Source organism: Pleurodeles waltl, chromosome 10 (genome assembly GCF_031143425.1).
Source record: "Pleurodeles waltl isolate 20211129_DDA chromosome 10, aPleWal1.hap1.20221129, whole genome shotgun sequence".
NCBI classification, from domain to species: Eukaryota; Metazoa; Chordata; class Amphibia; order Caudata; family Salamandridae; genus Pleurodeles; species Pleurodeles waltl.
In genome coordinates this window covers 537,924,795-537,947,419 of record NC_090449.1, presented here as the reverse complement: position 1 = coordinate 537,947,419, position 22,625 = coordinate 537,924,795, and the positions used below count along the sequence as shown (strand labels likewise).

Here is a 22,625-nt window from a genome sequence, read left to right as displayed (position 1 = left end):
TTTCGCCACAGCGGCATTCACACAAGACTGCTAGCTGGGGAGTTTGGTGAAGGATATCTACTAGGTAATGTCACTCTTTACAATGGCGCATAGCTAACAAACCCTTTTCAGATGGCTGAGATACTCATCAAACCTTTTGTCCCTTTCAGGAGACAGTGCCTATGCAGTGCGCACCTACATGATGACGCCCTACCTCAATCCCACCACACCGGCAGAACGAAGATACAATGCAGCACACAGGGCAACCCGCAACGTGGTGGAGCGCACATTTGGCCTCCTGAAGAGTCGCTTCCGTTGCCTCACACACAACCATTTCAGACGTGAGTATGTATAATAAAACTCCACTGACAACTGTAGCTGTAGTGATAGAAATATTTATTCCCTTACATCAGGTTATTAATTGTGATGAAAGAAGTAAAAAGGTGAATGATAAAAACGAAAATCAACAAATGAACTGAGTCCCACACTATTACTTCATAGTGGGGACACCAGAGTCAATGCGGCAAGAGTCACTTCCTCCTCCCTCGCACACCACTGGGGTGCCCAGTTGACTCACTGGCACCCTGAATGTCAGCCTCAGTGGCAGTGCTGCGCCTGGCACTGCGCCGTCTGTGGTCTGAAGCAGGTACGTGCACAATACTGAGGCTCGAAGTGTCCTCCGTGTCCCCCAAGGCAACCTCACTGGGAGTGGCCGACCTCTGTCCCATTACTAGTTCTATCACATTGGTGATTTGGACAAGGCCCTGGACCACATCCCTGCTGGTGTGTGCAGCCTCCACCTGGGCCGCCACAGCACGACGGGCGATGAGGGCGGTGGAGTTGGCCATACGATTTGAGGACCTGCAGTAGTTTGCAAACATGGTGGGAAAACGGTGCTCATGTCTGAGTCTACTCACTCTTACGTGTCTCAGCTCCTCACACAGGTCACGCACTGCAGTGGTCAGCTCCCTAGTGTCCTGGAAGGCCTGCACCTGTCCCTCATGCAGCTGGTTGATATTTTCATTCAGGGTGTCAAGTCTCCGATGCAGGCCAACCATATTTCTGTTGTGGACTCAAAGGTTCCTGTCCAGACTCAGTATTCTTCTGTTTTGCAGGCGCTGTTACTGCAACATAGCAGCCTCAAGTCCACCAAACAGGGATGTACCCTCAGCTGCCTCCTGCAGTTGCTGTTGGGACACTGAGGCACTTCTACGATGCAAAGAATGACCCCTGTCCTCTGGTACCTGGCTGCGCCTCTCGGATGCAGATGGTGTGCCTGGCCCCTCCTGCTGCACATCGGAGTCACCACTGAGGTCTGGAAGTATCAATGGCCTGGGCCTGCGGCGCACAGTTGAGACACTGATGGACCCACTGGTGTTGGTGTCAGAGGGCAGCTGTGTGTCCGTCTCCCCTACACACGCAATTTCTGTGGCTGCTGTGCCAGGCCCACCTGCAACAACAATATGCAGCATGTCAGTTCTGTATGTTACATTCTCTGTCCAGAAATGGCAATAAAGCTATAGGTACTGCTCTACATGGTGTAGTGTATGTTGTGTTACCTTGGGTGTCACTATGCTTGCTTACATTATCATGCCACTGTCTGTACTAGTTTGTGGACCACGACTCCCAAAATGCATTGTTGTGTGGCTACTAAGATGTGGCGTACTTCACACACTACTTCACATTACATGCTAATTCCTAAGGGGCTTTTATGCATGCACATATTGGGTTCACACGACAACATTGCACTTACCTTGGCTGGTACTTGGTTGAGCGGAGGTTTCTATATCTTTGACCCCTGTCACTGCTTCCAGTAGGAAAGTTGACTCCACCAGGTCCTCCAGTGGTGTGGCAGGTGGCTCGGTTGGTGGTCCTCCTCCTGTGCTTCTGGCCTCTGCAAGTCACCTTGCCACCCTCTCCTTTGCCCGGGACCGCAGGTCATACCAGCGCTTCTTGATTTCTTCAATGGAGAGCTGTGCCACTCCAATTACGCAGATTTTACTTTGGATCTCCAGCCACAGTCTCCTCTTCTCACTCTCTGGCACCTGGAGGGATGATTTGCCAAACAGGCGGTCATGACTCCTCACCACCTATTCTGTTAAGACCTCCAGCTCCTGCTGACTGAACTTCAGTTTGCGCTTCCTCTCCTGCTTCTCACATCCTGGACCTTGGGGCTCCATTGTGGCTCAGGTGATGCTGCTCCTTCACAGTGCTGCTCACAGTGGCTGGGCTGCTCTCACTCAGGATGATGGTTTGGGTGTGGCACCTGTAACTGCCTGGGATGACTCATTTCCTGCTGGTGATGTCATCATGCTCCTCCAGGTGTGCATTCTCGAACTTTCTCGCATTTTGCGATTTTTTACTGAATCGCCAAAAAATCGCAAATTGCAAGAATGCAAATTGCGATTCGGTAAAAGGGCCTCGCAAACCACACATAGCGATTTTTACGAAATCGCGAATTCCGAATCGCAATTTTGTTACATGGCCAATTGCGACTCGTAAATAGCGATTTCTTAAAAATCGCATTTTGCGATTCACAGACCCCAGTTTTCATACATCTGGCCCATAGTTGCTTTGTGAGCCGTTCATGTTTAAAGCATTGCTTTTGTGGACTGTTAATGCAAGTATGTGTGTCTGGGCGGAGATATGTGTGCAGATGGAATTTTGGTTGCATGTATTCATTTATGGATATGTGATTCAATTTAGATGTGAATGTGGAAAGGGATAAGTGGATGTATGAATTGATAAGTTGTAGAGAGATAGAATGTGTGGGCATGTAAGCCAGCAGTACCAAGATATCAGACGGATTATGAAAAGCTGCATAAGGGGGCCTAGAGGAGACAAAGGCGTCTGCACTTACCATTGTTGTTAGTTCAGGAGACTCTGGTAGGTAAGAAATTTAAGAAGTACTTCACGAAGAAATGGCTGAAACCCAGTGTTAGAATTTTCAGCTCTTGGGTTGGTTTCTCCTGTCTTTTTGACTTGCGACCTCCTGTTTTTGATCCTGTGCTGAATTTCGTTTTTGCTGGCTTTAGAACACTGCTGACCACTGCTAAAGTACAAATGCTCTCTAAAAGGTATTGGTAATTGGTTTATCCATGATTGGCATTTTTGATTTACTAGTTTGTCTCTAGTAATGTGCATTGTGTGTGCCCGGGGCATGTAAATCGAATGCTACTAGTAGGCCTGCAGCACTGACTGTGCTACCCACATGAGTAGCAGTGTAAACATGTCTCAGACCTGCCACTACAGTGTCTGTGTGTGCAGTTTTAACTGCCAGTTTGACCTGGCAAATGCACCGACTTCCAGGCTTAAACCTTTCCTTTCACTACATGTAAGTCACCCCTGCGGTAGGCCCAAGGAAACCCGGTGGGCAGGATGCAGTGTATTTAATAGGTAGAACATGTACTGGTGTGTTTTACATGTCCTGAAAGCGAAATCCTGCTAAACTCGTTTTTCACTATTGCAAGGCCTATCTCTCCCATAGGGTAATATGTGGATTGCCTTTAAATATCTTTTAAGTGTGATTTTCCATTGGGACCAGACAGAGATATGGAGTTTGGGGACTCTGAACTCACAATTTAAAAATACATCTTTTGGTAAAGTTGTTTTTTAAATTGTAAGTTTGAAAATGTCACTTTTAGAAAGTGCCAAGCTGTATTTTTCTAAACTGGTGTACCATAGTGGGTTACTCTGTGTACAAATACTTTACATATTGCCTCTAAGATAAGCCTGCCTGCACGTGCCAAGCTACCAAGGGGGTTAGCAGGGGTTATCTTAGCTGTGTGGCTCCCTTACCCTGACTATATTGAGAGCCCCTACTTTGACAGGGTGCAAACCACTGCCCACTAGAGACCCCATTTCTAAAACCCAAAGGCAGAAATCCATGGACATAGAAGTCAAGAAACGGGTGAGAACAAGCAAGGGAGAAAATGATGTTTGTGAGCTATGTTTGGAATAGGATAGTGACAAAGCACAGACACAGTTGGCAAGACAAAGGAAGCAAAACAACAAATCAGAAATCCACTGTGTGTAGGTTAACCTAATCTTAGCAAAGCAGTGTTCCAACAGTTTGCGATTTGATGAGAAAATCAAAGTTGGAAGTGGCCACAGGCAGTAATAATTTGAAGGAGGACAGATTAGTATTTCTATGGTGGTCATTACTAGGGTAAAGGTGGAGATTTCACGAAGACTGCCACATTATGAGTGTGGCGGGTTGGATTCTGCCAACCCGTCACATCTCCACTCAAACAGCCAAAGCGGTCGGATCCGCTGGGCCAGAGATGAGCAAAAAAATGCATACACACACCCATACATACACGCATACACACACACCCATTCAAACATGCATACATACACGCAAACAAACACCCATTAACAAACGCACACACAACACCCCCCACCCACCCACCCCCCTCCTCTGTCAGACGATCAACTTACCTGGTCCGGGGAGGAGGTCATCCAGCAGGGAACGGGAAGGGGAACTTCCACATCTGGCAACGCCCCACCATCAGGGCACCGCCACACTGTATTACTGCACATAATACGGGGATGTCTTTCTGGCGGGGTGGGGCAGGTAGGGGAACTACCCATGCACCACCGCCCACCAGCACGACTACTGCTGGATTTCCTCCCAAAGTGTGGCGGACATTCAGCTACACCAGTAATATGGTGGGCGGAAGACCACCAGCACTGGCAGTCTTCTGGCACCTGCGGCTTTGGCGGTCTTAAAGGAAGACTGCATAAGTCATAATGACCACTTATGTCTGCTGCCTTCCTCACCTTCAAAATGTTTTCAGCTGCTAGAAGTAGGATAGCTTCGTCCCTAAAGCCATGTCCTGGGCAGCCAGGATGTTCCCCGGGATCAGCTTCAACAGAGAAAAGGGAAGCACATACCACACAAGGAGGCAACCATCAAAATTCAAAGGTAGAAGTCAATTGACCCGATTCAGAAAGGTAAATATACACGTGTATATTTACGGCTACGTCTAATTGTAACTCTGCACGTTTGGCTGTTCACCATTTCGGAGTATAGATTTATATCTATGTGTAGACTTTCCTATGTCTACTCCCTCATATTAAGGGGGGGGGCCTCCTACAATAGAATTTATGAGTGTAAAGTTACCAGTAGTTGCATACATAGGAGATCTCCGCCACACTGGCTGAGATCTCACAATGGGAAAGTATAGAGAAAAAAATAGTGAAGTTATTATTCTTTCAAAAGACAATAAAAAGTACTCTAATGTATAATATACATGTAAATTAATCTAAACTATTTATTATGACCCTAGACTAATAAAAAATATATAGCCTGGTAACTCAAATTAAATGTGTATTAAATAATTATTCTAAATATAAGTTTGATTTAGACATTGCTTTCAAAAAATATTTGAAAACATTCCACCCTCTACCCTACTACCATTTATATTTTTATTTATAAATAGTATGTTTTGTTAATATGTACGATTTGAATATTAATTATTAACAATAACTACAATTTAATACGATTTTTAAATTGTTTATTTTTAAATTATAAACTAGTAAAGTAATTATAAACAATTTGTAATACGTATGTATAGATAGATAGATAGATAGACAGACAGACAGATAGGTAGACAGAGAGATATATCAATAACACAATGGTTAACTGGGCAAGGTGGTGGTAGTGACATATAAACCACGAGGCTTAACTCTGCCCCATGAGCACAAATCAGTGTGGGAGAGGGACCTCTGGAAAGGGGGCAATGTCTCTTACTATGAAGCACAGAATGACTCTATGCCAGACTCAAATAATCCAGATTTTGTTAAATTTTAAACCAGGAAAAAGCTATTAAGATTCTATTTTTTAACTGTTTGAATACAAAGTAGCTTACACAACCTGTTCCTTATGCTCATCCACTCTTTGTGGGGCATCTTGGACAACTTGCTATTTAAAGAGAGTATCAATCTTTATTAAAGCGTGGAGGTATTATTTGAGCTCCCAGGCAGATGCATCATAAAACGTTCCACTGTCTTGTGTGAAAGTCAGGACATTAATTTCTCACCACTGAGTGTAACTAAAAGGCGCTAATGTAAAAGAATTATTTTGGTAAATCACTGTGCACTGACATCACATACATACATATGTTACAATTATAAAGCAAATACCCAGGAATAACGTTAGTTGGAGGAACATTAAGGCTAGTAATCAAAACCTAAAAAGAGAGGATCACTTAAATGTGCCTGTTGTGATAACTGGATTGGACTATGCTAGTGGCCTTTTCTGGAGTAGTTCCTGACCCCTAAGTGCTTTCTCCAACGTCCTAGGAGCTTTAGAAGTAACCAAGAGGAGCTACTTCAGAAAAATTGGAAAAAGTGGGCTTTCAGTTTTTCATCTTCCGAGGCTTCCAGAGCTTCTGTGGAACACCCCAGCATGACCTTCATGAAAACAGCCTGCAGCCTTAATAAACTGGAAGAGTTTGCACTCTGAAAAAGAAACCCAGAGCCTTATTTAGACTCTGAATACTCTGTCAGAATAAAACTGATATCCTGTTGTTTATATTTCAATTGCCCTAGGCTATAATGCAATTGTAATAGAGTGAACAGAACATCTGCCAAGTGTGTGACAGAGTATCCTATTTGTTAAACTTAAATAAGGCCTTAGTCCAAAGACAGAAATCTCAAAAGGGTGAAAGTGCAAAAAGTATTTACCCAACGAGAGGACTTCACAAGATGCAAAAATGAATTCACTAGCTCTCAGCCTTTCCCACCATAATAGAACAGTTTCAGCGTGACCTAAGTCAATTTGTGTCAATTGGTATCTAACTTTGAGTGGATCTTGTCAGAAACACCCTGCAACCTTCCCCTGCTGGAGGATTTTGAATTTCAAAAAGTTGACTAAGTCAGAATGTAAAAACTGAGACTGAGATGACTGACTTGGAGTAACCAAGGTCCCTGTCAGGCATGAATAGTGACAGATGAGTTTAGTCAAACCTAACTCAGAACTAGTGTCACACTCGAAACTCTAGGATGAAAGCCTGACAGTATTCTTATTGTCCCTGATTCTCAGGAGATGGCAGGCATCTCATAGCACCAAAATGCAGACCATCAGCTGCTGCTTGGTTTCAGCTATCTTCCGCCCTCACAACAGGGGTTGAATCATGAAGAATGCCATGTCAATGAGTATACTCTTAACAATGGTAATCCGCCTTCTAGGATGGAGAGAAAGACACCCACACTATGGGATACAGCCCCTCATGTATTCCACAACATCCTATGCACACACAACAGGAATGGGCATCAGGCAATGTTGGCCATTTACTGTACAGGTAGAAATGCCTGTAGCATGACTAATAATCAGCTGCACCAACTGGTATGTGTGTAATGGAAACAACATTGTTAAAAGAAGATCTACTTTGGGTGCACTACATCTACAGCAACAATTCTGAAAAAAAGGCTGAGTAACACCCAATGGGCTCGGATCAGAGTCTCAAATGCAGGAAAAGTAATGGCACAGGTAGGAATGTTGAAATGAGGGGCACAGGGCAGTTGTGGAAGGAACGTTCGACCTTAAACATAGTCACATCAATCACATCTGCAAAATGGAGAGAACTGCATTTACTCCATTTCCTATTATGGGGGTGTGGCACAAATAGTGAAAAATCTGTTTTATTTTTGCCTTGCTGCAGTTAATTTGGAGCAAATCTGGAATGTTCATTTTCTATGTATACAAGCAGCAGAAAAATACGCAAAAAGAGGTGTACCTATTTTGCAACTGCCCTACTTCTCCAGAGCAACGACGACTGCTAAATTATTAACTTATCTAAACAACTCAAACACAATAACTGCCGCCCTAGTTCTTGAACTCTCCATTACATTTTCCCAGATGAACAAAAATACATTCTATTTTTAAAATACAAGAAAGATACTCTACCTTTGTCAAATAGATTTGGCAGGTGACCTGTGATCAATAAAACAAACACAAATATTACTATTAAAACATATACACACAATAAATGAAAAAATAGAGACAATAATATAGTGCCCGACCGAAAGCTGCAGCAAATACATTTTTCCTTACACTGGTCTCTTCGCATTTATAAGCAGTTTTATATGATCGTTTTCTTTAAATAGGTTTTTATGACTTTTTTTAATATTCGTTATCTATTACACAACAAAAACTAAATTACATATGGCGCCCATTGCCAGGGATGTTCATATTACAGCACAGCTGTCCAAATACACAATAGTTTATGCCAATAATGTATATGCAAAAATAAAAAAATTCCCAAAACATGCAGCATACTTCAAGGTGATCATCCAGAGCCAAACAGATTTATTTACCTGTCTTACCGCTTGTATTTGATAATTCTGTGGGAAGAATGCAAGAAATCTTTGGGGCATGATCTGGGGGGTTGAAGTTGGGCAGAGAGGTTGCTCAGCTTGTGCCTTTAAATCAAGGCTCTTTGCCAGTGTGCAGTTTTTGACGGTGGTCCTCTCCCTCGATGAATAACAACACGTTTCTTAGATAGTAACAAGGCTGTATATTTGTGGTGCACATTAGGAATATTATGTATATAGCACAATCCCACCATAAGAGTTTTCTGGATCTGCTCTATTCGCAAACATCACTGATATGACAGAAAACATCTGTGCCCAAAAGGCTGCCACCTGCGCAAAGCTCCATGCTAGGTGTATGAAGGCAGTGCTCGTTCAGCCGCAACGGCTGCAATTAACATCGAGCAGCGGCGGCTGCTCCATATGGGCTAATGAGCGTCGTCCCACCGCAGGTGCAGCCAAAGTGAAAAATAAAATGCTAATAAGCCGAGTTTATTACAATGTTATTTTCTGCTCTGGCAGCCCGAGCTGCAGATCATCAGTGGAAAGGAGTGGTGACAGCAGTTTAAAGTGCGCATTTTACTCTGGCCCGCTGTTTGGGGTGGCCAGCCTGACATGGACACTTTAAACCTCTCCAAGCCACGCTGTCTAAGGCAGCTGGATGGAGAGAAGGTACAGGTCCCCAGTGCCTAACGAAGTGTGAATCCAGCCCACTCCAACCAATCCTGGCGCTTTTCTCATGCAGCTAACATTATCAGCAGCACAAGAAAAGTGTATGGAGTGGTACAGGGGAGTTGGTTGAGGCTTGCTCTGGAACTGCAGAAGAGAACACTGAGGACAGGGACGCGTGGGTAATAAACATTTTTATTATTCTTTACTTCTTCGATCCACTGTTAGCCCCTGCGAGAAACTTGCACTGCCTTCAGCCTCAAGTCCAGAGATCTTGGTCGTGGTTCGTTATAAGCACTGTTTATAACAAACCACGATTTAGAGCTTTGGCACCGAGACTAAAGGCATTGTTGATGTCTTTGGGTGTGTGTTTGTTCGCCCCACCACTTACTGTTGTTGCCAGCCGCCACTTGTTCTAAGTTTCAATTGTTTTAAACAAGGTGGGGTGTAATACACCCCCATGTAGGAACTTAAAATATGTAGGGTAGTGCTGACCATTCATGGAGGCCTCTCTGATCTGCATACAACCCTGTTAATGCTTATCTGTTAGCTGCATATCTAGGTCACCCTCCTATATAGTTCTGACACTAAACCTGTTTTTAGGTTTCTTGTCCAACAACATTCTATATGTCTTGGATACTAATTGGTTAGGACTAGGAAGCGACAATAAGGTACAATAGCTTTGGGAGTATGAGGTGTTCTAATGGGAAGGCATTGAGTGTGCTCCAGCATGTCGCTCTTGAGTCTATAATAATATGTTATCCAGCAGGGCTTTAGTGGTGGTGGAACGAATTCGTCCATTGATACGAATATACAACTGTTAAATTATTTGCCCTGTTGGGGAAATCTTTGATTCTAAGCGGTTGGCCTGCTTTACGTTCCACTTTGAGAGTAAAGGCTGGATTGATACATGATGGGATGGCAGTGAAATATAGTTGGAATTCCTGGGGTAATTTGCAAGAAACTGTCGAGCCTTTATTGGACATGCCACAAAGGTAATGTCCTTGGGGTTTCTAAATATTGTCTGATTAATTGCAGTCTGTAGGGGTGTTGGATTGGCTATGTTTATTTCCACCATCATAAGTTGCATTAAAGGTACAGGAAAAAGCTGATAATATGGTAACTGTACTTGAGCGCAATTAGGATATAATATAGGGCATGGAAGTCCCGTCCACCTTCCTGATAAGGCAAGATTAATGTGGCCCACTTCACTCTATGTTGCTCCTCAACCCATATAACTTTGGTGGATCATCAACTGCACTGTGCTGAAAAAAAATCTAGTAGGAAATGCTGGGTTATTATTTAATGGTTAGAGTATGACAGTAATTTTTATTAGCACTAGCTGCCGACCAACATTATTGGTAGTTTTATCCAGTGTTGTGTGAGGAAATTTTGTCAGGAGTTCCACTGTACTTTTCTTTCAACACCGTTTCCACATAAGGGTGGATCTATGTACCTAAGAAACTAATTTGTGAGTCACGCCACAAAAGCAGGTATTCAGTTTCTACATGCTTTGTTTTGGGGGGTTAAGGGGAACAGCATGGAGTTATCCCAGTGTATTCTGTGGCCAGGTAAAGAGCTTAATCTTCTAATGCTTACGGGAGAGTTAAGAGGGAAAAGAACCCAAGTACATCCTCCTACCATCATCACACCTAAGGTATTTGGGTGCTGTAGGAATCAAGCCAGTCTTGCTGTGTACGTAAAGGTATTAGCCTACAGGGTCATAAAAAGATATTTTAGATGCCACCTCACCAATAACTTATAATGGCATGCTTCGTCATGGGTGACCTCTCACAATGTAGTAAGACAGTACCACTTCAGTGGACTCAACCAAATAAAATTTAGAGCTCTTAGATATTTTTTACAGAACAAATTCACTGATCCAGATCAAAAGTAACTAGGGGTTTTACCAAAGGAGATTCCATGTTTGGCACTATTGTTAGTTCAAAACATGTTGGTATTCTCTAGTGGCTCGATGAACTATTATGTCCACATTTAGACCACAATTCTGATTTGAACCTGTCCCAGACATACCCATTAATAAAGCAATCTCCTTTGGATACACCCCTACTTGTTTTTAACTGAAAATAGTCCATGATGGTTGTTTTAAATTCCTCACGAAAGACTAAGCCTAACAGGGCATCCAATGGGAACAGCCATTGTTTCAGCTGTCTATAGGCAGTGCGGAAGCTCAATACTAGATACAACTGGGAGTGATCGGATAATGTTCTAGCCATAATTCTTACCCATGAATTAACATCTTTAGTGATGAGCCAAAAGTCAAGATGTGATGACGCTCCATGCACCAAAGAAAAATGTGTGTCTTGCGCATCTGAGTACTGAGAATGCCACATGTAAGTAAATTCATATCCCTCTTGCTCTAAACACCTCTATAATCTGGATGAGAATTTTGGCTGCTTGGGATGTGCAAGATTAAAATCACCTCCTCATCTAGATGGGCCAGGTTGCATAGTGACTAAAGTAGCATTTATTTGGGACAATACAGGAAATAAGAAGAATCTGTTTTCAGATCAGACACATTAACAATAGTGAGGGGGGCCTACCTCAGGTTTCCTGAGTTAATAAATATCGGCCTTCATGGTCTTTCTTCACTTGCTGCGGCATAATTGGAGTACTTTTCTTGATCGCTAATACAATGCTCCTGGCATAGTTAGAATAAGATCCAAACAGGCAAAGCCTGCACTATCCTGTTGCATATCTATTTTCAGGTAGGTTAGTGAGGTGGGTTTTCTGTAGGTGTGCAATTTGGATATTATGTCAGCCAAGGTAATTTAGAGCATGCCTTCTGATTATCATTTAAACATCTGATAATCCATGTGATAAAATGTATGCTAGTGCTCTGGCTATGTGAAGGCTAAATGGATCACAAATTATGGGCAATGAGATACTGTAGTGATTCATTTACACAACTATTGGATAATTCGGAACCTATGTGTATCTCTTAAACTAGCTCATATCGATCTGTATGTTAGTGCTAGCAGAGATGGAGGGCTTTTACTAGTAAAGTCACAGGTCGACCTTCTCTTCTCTTCTTGGAGAGATAGGAATCTATGGGGTTGTGGGTCTTCCAGGCTTTGCCATTCTTTAACCTTTTCACGAAGTCTACTGTTCATGCAACCTCAGTGAAAATGTGCAGTTTTCTATTTACGGTGAGCAGCGGCTGAACCAAATACAGCATCGCCTATGAGATGTTGACATGCTACAGTGTTCGTTTTATTGGCAGAAAGGCAGGTCTGCCTCCTGCAGTGACTGTGTGAAGTCTGGAAAAAAAGTGATATGCTGGCACCTTTGCAGTAGCTGGAAAAAAGGGCTTCCTTAAGTATGTTAGCTTTTTTGCACCACTACCTGCAAGACTGAAAGGCTAAGTAGTTCAAAGTTATGGTCTTTTCCCAGTCCCATGTCATCTGACACTATTGGTATTCTAGGTATTCCTGTAATACCCACATATCTCATCTAGCATTGGGAACTAAAGAAAAGCATGAATTCATGCTGTCCAGGAGGGATGATACATGTCTGACTGATAGGACTGCTATTGCTTTCAGAGAAACCAGCTTTGAAGTACGGATGACAGTTTTTCCTATGAAGTAGACGTGCTTTTTGCATGTCTATTGAAGCACAAAAATACTGCAATAGTTTCATCGGTTATAGAACACAACTTGATGAGCTGATCTAAAGTCCCAGGTTGCAGGGAAGGACTAGAGTATTCTTAATGTCCTGCTGATGTTTCAGTGCCTCATTAACCACTATTCCAAGTAAGGTTAGACTAATATTTCCCTCAACAGTGCTGCTGCTGCTACCACTACCCTACATTAGGAAAACCTTGAAATGTGACTTCAGACTGAAAGGAACGACATGGGAGGACACAGAATTGATACTGAGAGAGTTCCACTCAAAAGCAGAGAATTGTGAAATTAAGAATCTTGAAATCTAGTGATGCCATCAAACTTCCTCACTGAAGGTGGGGAAAGAATTAAGTGCTAGATTTCAGATTTGTTTTCTATTTTAACCAGTTTGTTGGCATACTTCAGCTCCTGGATGGTACTAAATTCTAAATACGGACAGGGCAGATTGGAGGCAATTACATCCAATCAGCCCAAGGAGGAGGGGAGGGGATGGGGGTGGAGCAGGGGTTAAAAACCCACTAGACACCAGAGTCTGTTATTTTTTGAAAAATGAGTGGGGTTGGCCCACCCAGGTAAACACCCTAGCCCCACCTTCCCACATTACCTCCAGCAGTCTTTTTGCCCCCCTGTGAGTGGCAGAGAAGAGGTGTTTTCCTCCAATCTGCCCCCCTGGTGGGGGTAGAAATCCTACTTGACCCCAAGGGGGTGTATTTGGAGGGGGAGCGTACCCCCCAGCAATGGGCAAATGTTCCTCCCATCCTCCAGCCTCGAAAGTCTTTTAACACCCCCCCCCCCGGGAAGATTAGACGCAATTACCTCCAATCTGCCCCAGGGACGGGCAGAAATCCCACTCAACACTGGGAATTGTTTTTTTATATAAATCAGTGGGGGTTGCCCAAGCTTCGGGCCAAACCTCAACCCCTCTAAATCACCTTCAACAGTCTTTCTGCCCCCCAACATTGAGGCAAATGGCAAGTGTTTTCCTCCAATCTGCCCATGGCAAGGTGGCAGAAAGTCCACTTGACCACAGAGAGTAGTTTTGTAGGTGGGACCAGCCCTCTCTTAGCATAAGGCTACTGCTGCACTTCTCCCTCAGCCACAAATGTATTTATGCCTCCACCAGGGGAAAATAGGCGGTCCTTACCTTCAATCTGCCTCCCCACAGGGGGGGGAGGGGCAGAAAGCTTGCTAGCAGCCAGGAAAGATATTTATTTTATTGCTGTCGGGGTTGGGAGCAGCCTATCCAGACATAAGGCCTAGTCCTCTCCCCCACCTCCGAAATTAACTATTGGGTGTTGGAGTGGGTGCAGAAAGCCCACTGGACACCAGGGAGATTTTTTTTTTTATAATGTTGATGGGGGTGCAGGTGAGCTGCCCAGACATCGGGCTGAGTCCTCAGTCCAAAATTACCCCAACAGTTCTTCTGCACCCACCTAGTCAGATAGGGGGTCTTTACCTCTAGTCTGCTTTCGTGGAGAGGGTGCAGAAAGCTCACTAGACAACAGGGACATTTGTTTTTTTTATAGTTGTCGGTGGTAGAGATGGCAGCCTACACATCGAGTCAATCCCCACCCATAAAATAACCCTGATCACCTTTCTGCGTCCACAGGGGTGCCATATAAAAAGGGGGTTGGAGGGTGTTTACCCACAATCTGCTCTGTGGGGTCAAAAAACTGTTGTGCCCTTCTATACTTGAGTGCATGAAGCTGCCCCACCTCTTTTTTTGTTTTTTGGGCCTATTTGTTCCCTGGTGCCTTTCTGACCCTGGAGCCAGATTTTAGGTAAACACATTAAATCAACCCCCTCAGAGCAGAAAAACTGTGGCATCAGATCTGAGGTGTGAGAAAGGCACAATGCCTGGGTGAGCCACATCACCCGCTTTTTTATTTTAGGGATTTTTGCCCAGGTGTCTGGTGGCCTTTTTGTCCCCAGACGTCAGATTTTGCTTAAACAAACTCAATCCACGCCAAGGGGACAGAAAGAGTGATCCACCTGTTCTGCAGTGACAGCGCGGTGTAATGCCTGGGTAAGCATGCCCGCATCCTTTTTTTGGGGCCAAAAACAGGATGTGGGGCAGATCACCCAGGCATCACGTCGCACTCACATGCTAGAATAGGTACATCGTTCTTTGTGCCCCAGTGGGTGGACTGATGATGTTTACCCAACATCTGCCCCGGGAGACAAAGGGCCAAATATATGAAAACTTTTTGCATTCGCAAATGGTGCGAATGCAAAAATCCATTTCAAAATGTATGAAAGACATTCTGAACGCAATTTTAAGGAATCGCTAAAAAAGCGATTCCTTAAAATTGCGACCCTGTTTAGAGAGTTTTCCAAATTGCGACTCTCTAAATAAGAAATCGCAAATAAGGATTCCTTATTTGCGATTTCTTGGCACATGTAAGGAGCAATTCCTAAATGCGAATTGGGCGTTTCGGAATCGCTATTTACCACCAGGTTGAACCTGGTGGTAACCATGTGCAAATTTTAAAAATGCATTTAAAAATGCATTTTTAAAATGTACGTGTAAAGCAAACATGCCCTTTTGGCATGTGTGCACCTTACATATCCTAAAAAAATTTTTTGGGGTGCAGCATAGGGGGCCTTAGGCCCCCAGCACCCTGGGGTTTTGCATTTCCAAAATTGCGCTTTCTAGTTAAGAAATCGCAATTTTGGAAATGCAAACAAATTTGCAGATATGGGCCTACAGGCCCATAGGTGCGAATGGGGCCGGTATCGCAATTTGTGATTCGGTATTAGTATTAGCGATTTTTAGAAATGGCTATTTCAGATTCGCAAATGTGATACATTGCATTTTGCAAATCAGAAATAGCGATTTCTTAAAAATCGCTATTTCCGACTCGCAAAAGGCCTTCTTGATACATCTGGCCCAAAGTCACTATACACCAAGGGAAAAATAGGATAGCCCCAAAATGTTTTTTTTTAAAATGGTGAGGCAGCTCACCCAGGAATCACGCTGTGCTCTCACCTCAGAATAGGTGCATCAGACATTCTTCCCTCCGGGGGTGGGCAGAGGGTGTTTACTCAAAATGTGCCCCTGGCAAACAGGCCACTAGACACCGGGGATTTCAATATGGCACAAAAACCAACAAAAGGCTAGGGTGACCTATTTGGCCGTCAAGACAATACGCCGACCACAGAATGGGCATTAGAGTAATTCTGCCCCCAAGGGACTAAAGCATCCACATCCCTATAGCAAGAGAGGACAGTCTTATTCTTTTGGATGTTTGTTTACATAAGGTATCAGAGTTGGGCTAAGTCCCAATATTGGCCTAATCCTAGGCTGAATGGGTGCAGTGTTTTGGCTCAGGTCAGCTCCACTTGGTGAAACCTACCAAACCCAGGCATTTCTGAAAAGTAGACCCCTGGGGCAGTTCAAGATTGTGTGCGTCGTGGGAATCCCAAGACATTTTATTACCCAAAATGCTGTGCAAAATCTCAAACTTTGACTAAAATTACACATTCTATTGCATTTCTATGACATCAACTTTTGGAAACCACAGGGATCCACAATATTCCTACCACCCAGCGTTACTCTACCTATCCCAATAAAATGCTTTACCTCTTGTGGGACTGGGCCAAGCACCCATGATGCAAAAGGCCTCGAAACGCAATGTGCGAAAATTGACAATAAGGGTAGCGGTAAAATTTGGGCCTGGGCTCGCAGCCACCCACTGAACCTACCAAACCCGGACATTTCCGAAAGCAAGACCTGTGGGGGAATCCAGGATGGTGTGCCTTGAGTAGATGCTATAACATTTTATTACCCACAATCCCATGAAAATCTCAAATCTTCACTAAAACCACATAATGCCCTTGCATTTCTGAGAAATAAACTTCTGAAAATGACAGGGATCCACAAAATTCCTACCACCCAGCATTACCCCTCTTGTTCTGATAAAAACGCTACCCGGTTGTATGGGGGGCTTAGTGCCTCCAACAGGCATACATCAAACCAGGGTCAATGAGAGTCACCTCATGGGACTCCCATTGACCTTGGTTTGATGCGTGTCTGTCGAGGGCTCTAAGACAAGCTACACAAGTAAATTGAAACAAGTAGGAGAACACTGGGTGGTAAGAATTTTGTGGATTCCTGCTGATTCCGTATGTAAACATTACAGAAATATAAGGAAAATGAACAATTTTAGGCACACATTGAGGTTTGCAGGGCATTGTGGATGAGAAAAATTTGTGGGATCTACGCAAGTCACAGTACCCTGGATTCCTCTGGTTGTCTAGTTTTCAGGCATTGGTAGGTTTATTTTGGTGGCTGCGGAGCTCTGGCCAAAAAAATGCAACTACAGTCATTGCTAAATCAGATCATTTTTGTGACAGGAAATGTTGATGTCTCCACATTGTGTTTTGGGCCCTTTTCTGTCACAGGTACTAGGCCTGGTCCCGCAAGTAATGGGCTGCTCCCAAAAGTGAGGTACCATTTCTACTGGGAGACTTGGGGGGATGCTAGGTGGTACCAACGTTGTGGCTTTCTACAGATTCCAGAACTTTCCATCACAGAAATTTGTGGAAAATGTGTTTTTTAGTCAAGGTTTGAGGTTTACAAGTGCTTCTGGGTAAGAAAACCTAGTGCAAACCACACACCACACAAGTTACCCCACTCTGAATTCCCCAGGGTGTCTTGCATTAAAAAATTTACAGGCTTGCTAGGTTTCACTAGGTACCCGCTGAGCTAAGGCACACAATTCACAGCTATCCACCCTGCAAAAAAGGTCAGTTTCTGCAGAAAAATGTGATGTGTCTATGTTGCATTTTGGGACTTTTCCTGTTGTGGGCACAAGGCCAACTCACACAAGTGAGGTACTATTTTTATCAGGATGCTTGGGAGGAATACTAAGTGGTAGGACATCTGTGGCACTCGACAGATGCTAGAATGTTCCATCACTGAAATGTGAGGAAAATGTATTGTTTAGTCAAAGTTTGGGATTCCAGGTAAGAAAACCTGAGGTGAGCCACAAAAAATCACCCCACCCTGGATTCCCCTGGGTGTCTAGTTTTCAAAAATGTGCAGGTTCCTTAGCTTACACTAGGTGCTGGCTGATCTAGGGCTGAAAATCCACAGCTACTCACACTGCAAAAAAACGGCAGAGTACATCCAAACTACTTGTATAAATACACTTTTCCTTCAATTTCCTATTTATTTAAGCATTTTATTTATTTTTTTGAGGTGCATATAAATCCTTTCTTGTTAGCAAAAATATACATTAAGAACAGATTCCACTGACATTGTCCAAGATAAATACAACATTCTTAAGCTGAGATGCCCCTACAAAGTGCTGGCGCGGTGAAAACGTGAATAGGTGAAAAAGTGCATCCGTGAATATTTACAAATACACATAGAACTGTGGCTGATAACTCATTCAGTATTCACAATAATACAGCATCAAAACGCCCAGGATATATCTTATCTGGACCAACAAAGCACCGATCTCATCTGGAAGTCTATTTATCTACAATTTATATCATCATCAACTAGAATGAACCTTAATAAGAATGAATACATCAGTCCTTTCTCTTACCTGTTTGCCAAAATGATCCACCTGTATCTGCCTCAGGAAACTTACTACCCCGAGAAAATACAAGTGCACCCTCTAAGAATTCAATCTTCTTTTTGTACTGAACTTCCAATACAGAGATAGCATCGAACATCTTGGCTGAAAGTAGCTGATAAGTGATGTCTGGTTTCCCAATAAACCTCTGTCGTACAATGATTTCATATGGTGTAACTACTTTAATGTCATCTATGTCTTCCCGTTCATACCTGTGCACCAAATGGGCATTGGGGTCATTGATTTCCAGGGAAGAAACAAGAACAGAAAGGTTTCCTGGCTGAAGATTAGTGTCTTTTTTGTTGGAGAATACAACTGGAAGTTTTAGGATCAAGCCCTCTTTCCCAAGGGCCTTGGAGAACTCAGAAGAAGACAGCTGTTTGGATTTCAAGCCTGTAGAGCTTTTCCTAGACTTGCCACCAAATGGCCACCAAGCAGGAGATTCAAGTTCGGTCAGCATCCTAACGAAGGGACAATAAACAAAATTAGCAAATTTATATTTGTATATCATTAATTACTAAGAGAAAGACAGTGCGATTTTCTTTCATTCTTGGTCAATAGTCATCTGTCTAGAACTTCAATGGAGATCCTGGTGTCTTATCTTTCTGTAGAAAGCCATACCCTACTGAAACTCAGAAATAATCTAAACAGTACATGTCTGTTCTGAAAAAAAGGCTGTAAAATAAGTATTAATACTTCTCAGTCCGTTTACAATCCAGTGCAGATAGAAGGCAATGCTTTTCAGTCATCTAGGTCAGTGGTTCCCAACCTTTTGACTTCTGTGGACCCCTACTTTATGATTACTGGAACCCGGGGACCCCCACTGACTCGTTCTTGGAGTCCGGGGACCCCCCACTAAGTCATTACTGAAAGCTGGGGACCTAATCTTTGAATATCTAAGCAGTCGCGGACCCCCTGAGGAGGTTTTGCGGACCCCCAGGGGTCCCCGGACCACAGGTTGGGAACCACTGATCTAGGTAATTCTAATGGAGACATCATTTTATGGATGCAAATATATTTGCTTTAAATCCTTTTTTAGGTAACCAAGACAGGGGAATTTTGGTAACACTGAAAGTGACAATCTTACAAAGAAAATACTCTGAGTGGTAGGGAAGCATGTTGATGGCATCAGTATTTTTCAGGATGGCACAAAATAATATTACATTGCTCCTTTTGTTCAGTGAAAGGATCTGCTGACTCTTTCAACACTCATGTAAGGTTAGGTTTGCACTGCTGTAACTCTAACACTGTTATCACTGCCTGTAGCTTGAACTAGAGGAGAGACAAAAACTGAATGCCTCCACTCAAGTCTAAACTGAGCAGTTTCAATGGGACTGGCAAAATAACGTATCAATTTCTAGCAGTCCAGTGATACTGCCACAGGGGGCCATTTTAACATCTTACAAACAAACAACTTTGACCATGAAACTGTTATAGATTTAATGCTTAGCACAAAAACTGGTGGGCTGGAACTTTCACATGAACGAAGGAAAGTTTAAGGGAGCTGAATTGATGCTGCTCTGAGTGCAGAACTTAGCGAAATCTGTTTTGGTGTGGGAACGTCCCTGCATGCATGAAAAGAAATGTATGTACCTCCAAAGCTCCTGAGGAATGTAAAGTCAAACTTGAAATGTTTTCCACTAAAACAGAGGACTCAGTGCTGAGTAAACTGGATATCCTGTATGTCTGGAGTACGCTCTTCTCCCGCAGATTTCAGCAGTAATACGAGATGGCTTTCTACACCATCATCCCTGTACATTAATGAAGTGCCATCAAATCCCCTATGTTTTGTAACCCAACTATCATGTTCTCTGCTTTCTTTATCCTTTGTACAAAGAATGATATGAAGTATAAGGTTAGGCCAAAGGTTAAAGGGACTTTATAGCTCGGTAAAAAGTTGAAAATGTCACTTAAAACATAACGTTTTAAACTAACACCACTGAAATTCACCAGTTCTCGAATATCCAGTAACTATAACTTGTGTCTTAAAGTAACTATAACTCTGGACCCCGCCATGCTCATTGTTGTCATCAAAGACGTCATTTCTGGGGGGGGGGGGGGAAGGGGGAGGATGTGGCTTGAGGCCGATGGAGTAGTACACTCTGAGCGGAGCTCCTGGCTTCCTCCAGACATCTACAGTTATCCTGTGCCCCCGGCTGACCGGAACCCGGACTGGGGTCCCGGATCGTGTAGCGGATCCAATGTGCACCATGAGGAAGTAGTGCGGGGGCTGGTGGTGCCCTGCATGGGCTGAGCATCCAGCACACAGCAGATACCCGGGGCACAAAATGGCGTCCTAGAAGATCGAGACGCAGAACTCCTGAAGCGGAGCCTGGAGCTGGGCGCAGGACGCGTGGCCATCGAGCATGCCGCGGGGGTTAAGTGCGGAATGCCCCCTCGAGATCTAGCGAGGCAGCAATGGTGGCAGTGGTGGAGCTCCCCTCCCGGCGGTCGTGACGGGGCAGACAGCGGTCCATGAGAGCGGCTGCCGGAGCAGGTGAGGAGGCGCTGGGATACCAGTGGTGAAGGGAACAGTGATTGCGGAGCAGACGGATGACTTGGTGTCTGCTGCAGGTGCGGCCTGCGATTGGAGCTGACACAGAGGGGGCTACGATCAGGAGAAGAGTGCACAGAGTCTGCCCTCCCCCTCAGAACAGGTGAATTTGGAGAGAGGTGGGGGCAGGAGACCCACACAAAGCAAGGGAGGAATCTAGGGTGCTGCCTGTGGAGAGGACTGAGGTCCCGCCCTGGCAGTGAGGGACTGCCGCAGAGCACGGGTGCCATTGACCACGGCCCCCCTGACCCACATGGAATATAAATGCAGAAAGAGAGTTGGGGAGGCGGATGGCGGGCTCGAAAGACGTGGCCCTATGTTGCGGCGCTCCATAGCGAAAAGCAAAGCACACAAGTGCATTGGTGGCATCTGAAGGGGCCATGTCCCGTCCACCCCTACAAGAACAACCCCCAAAAACACAAACTAACATCATAAAGAACATTTGAACACTGCAGAGGCAAGGAGGTCAGAACAACGGCCAAAATGAAAGAACGAGATGGCACGGACAGGGGAGCCACGGCGGGACCTCTCGTGGATGAGGTTGAAGTTGGCCAAGCAGCTATAAATCGGGAACTGCCCCAAGAGATTACTCTTGAAACTTTCTTCAGGCCATAGCGGCGTCCAAAGAGGCCCTGGAGTCGAAAATAGACACGATAGCCATCGACCTGAACCTTCTCAGAGATGATCATCGCCATCTAACGGACAGAGTCACCACGAATGAAAGGTCTCTAGAACAGCTTGCTCCGGATTGTCAACAGCTAAACAAAAATATGTCTGAAATAATGTCTCGTATTAAAACCCTGAAGGCGCAAGCAGAAGACACAGAGAAAAGGGCACGAAGAAGTAACCTGAGACTAGTCGGTCTTCCAGAAAACATGGAGGAGGGCACGACAAATATGACAACATTCTTGGAACAATGGATATGCAAGGAAGTGGCCCCTGAAGGACTATCCCCATACTTTGCGATTGAGCGTGCCCACAGGGTGCCAGCCAGGTCCCCGCCACCAGGTGCGAGACCACAGCCAGTGGTCGCCAAACTGCTCCACTTCAAAGACAGGGATCAGATCCTCACCCAGGCCAGACTAAAAGGAGAGATTAAGACAGGGGACCACCACATAATGATCTTCCCGGATTTTGTGAGAGACACTCAGAGAAACAGTCTTCCTTTACTGACGCCAAGAAACAGCTCCGAGAGGGAGGAATCCAGTATGCTATGCTATTTCCAGCCAAGCTAAAGATTGCCACAAATAATGAAGTTCTATTTTTCACTTCACCACATCAGGTATGGGAATGGTTAGATTCAATGGACCCAGCCATGGCAAAGACAATACGAAATCCACGCATCAGACCGCAAAAGAAAATCAGACGGCCGACGACAAACACAGCGCCGCAATGCACAGAGGTACTGCTGGAAATGCAGGAAGCAGTGGACATCGCGGCATCCCTTCACAGAAAGGGACTGAGATCGTCGCACCCCTCAGAAGTCCTTTCTGACCATGACTCTACATCTGGTAGTGCATCTTTTACATCCCAGGACCCCTCAGACACTTTACCAAAGGTGACTCCGGGGACTTCAGATGAAATAATACAGCATAGGACTGACTCCTACCATACGGATGAATCTATCCTTGCCAGGAGGGTGGGAAAACATAACCCGCTGCTATAGACGACTCCTTGGACTGAAGCGACCCTGGACTAAAACCCCTAGAATGACAGACTGTATGCAGTCTTTCACAGCGGTCGGAGAGGGCGGCTAAATGAACAGCGTTGCACATCAATATGCCTTGCACTAGGTCTAAATCCTGTATCTTTCCTCTTATTTGCTTGCCCCCCGAACGTCGAGCATCCCTCCCCATGCATTAACTACCATGGTCGCAT

At 44.4% G+C, this 22,625-nt stretch overlaps 1 protein-coding gene across 2 annotated transcripts in view; it reads right to left on the bottom strand.

The window, feature by feature from the left end:
* SNAP47 (synaptosome associated protein 47) overlaps positions 1-22,625 on the bottom strand; it is a 248,036-nt gene that overhangs the window by 119,647 nt on the left and 105,764 nt on the right. For both annotated transcript variants that reach the window (XM_069210977.1, XM_069210978.1), the window contains 2 exons: positions 18,164-18,654; positions 7,892-7,918 (listed from right to left, as the gene is read on the bottom strand). In XM_069210977.1, the coding sequence (XP_069067078.1) occupies positions 7,892-7,918; positions 18,164-18,654 (518 nt within the window). The remainder of the gene's footprint in view (positions 1-7,891; positions 7,919-18,163; positions 18,655-22,625) is intronic.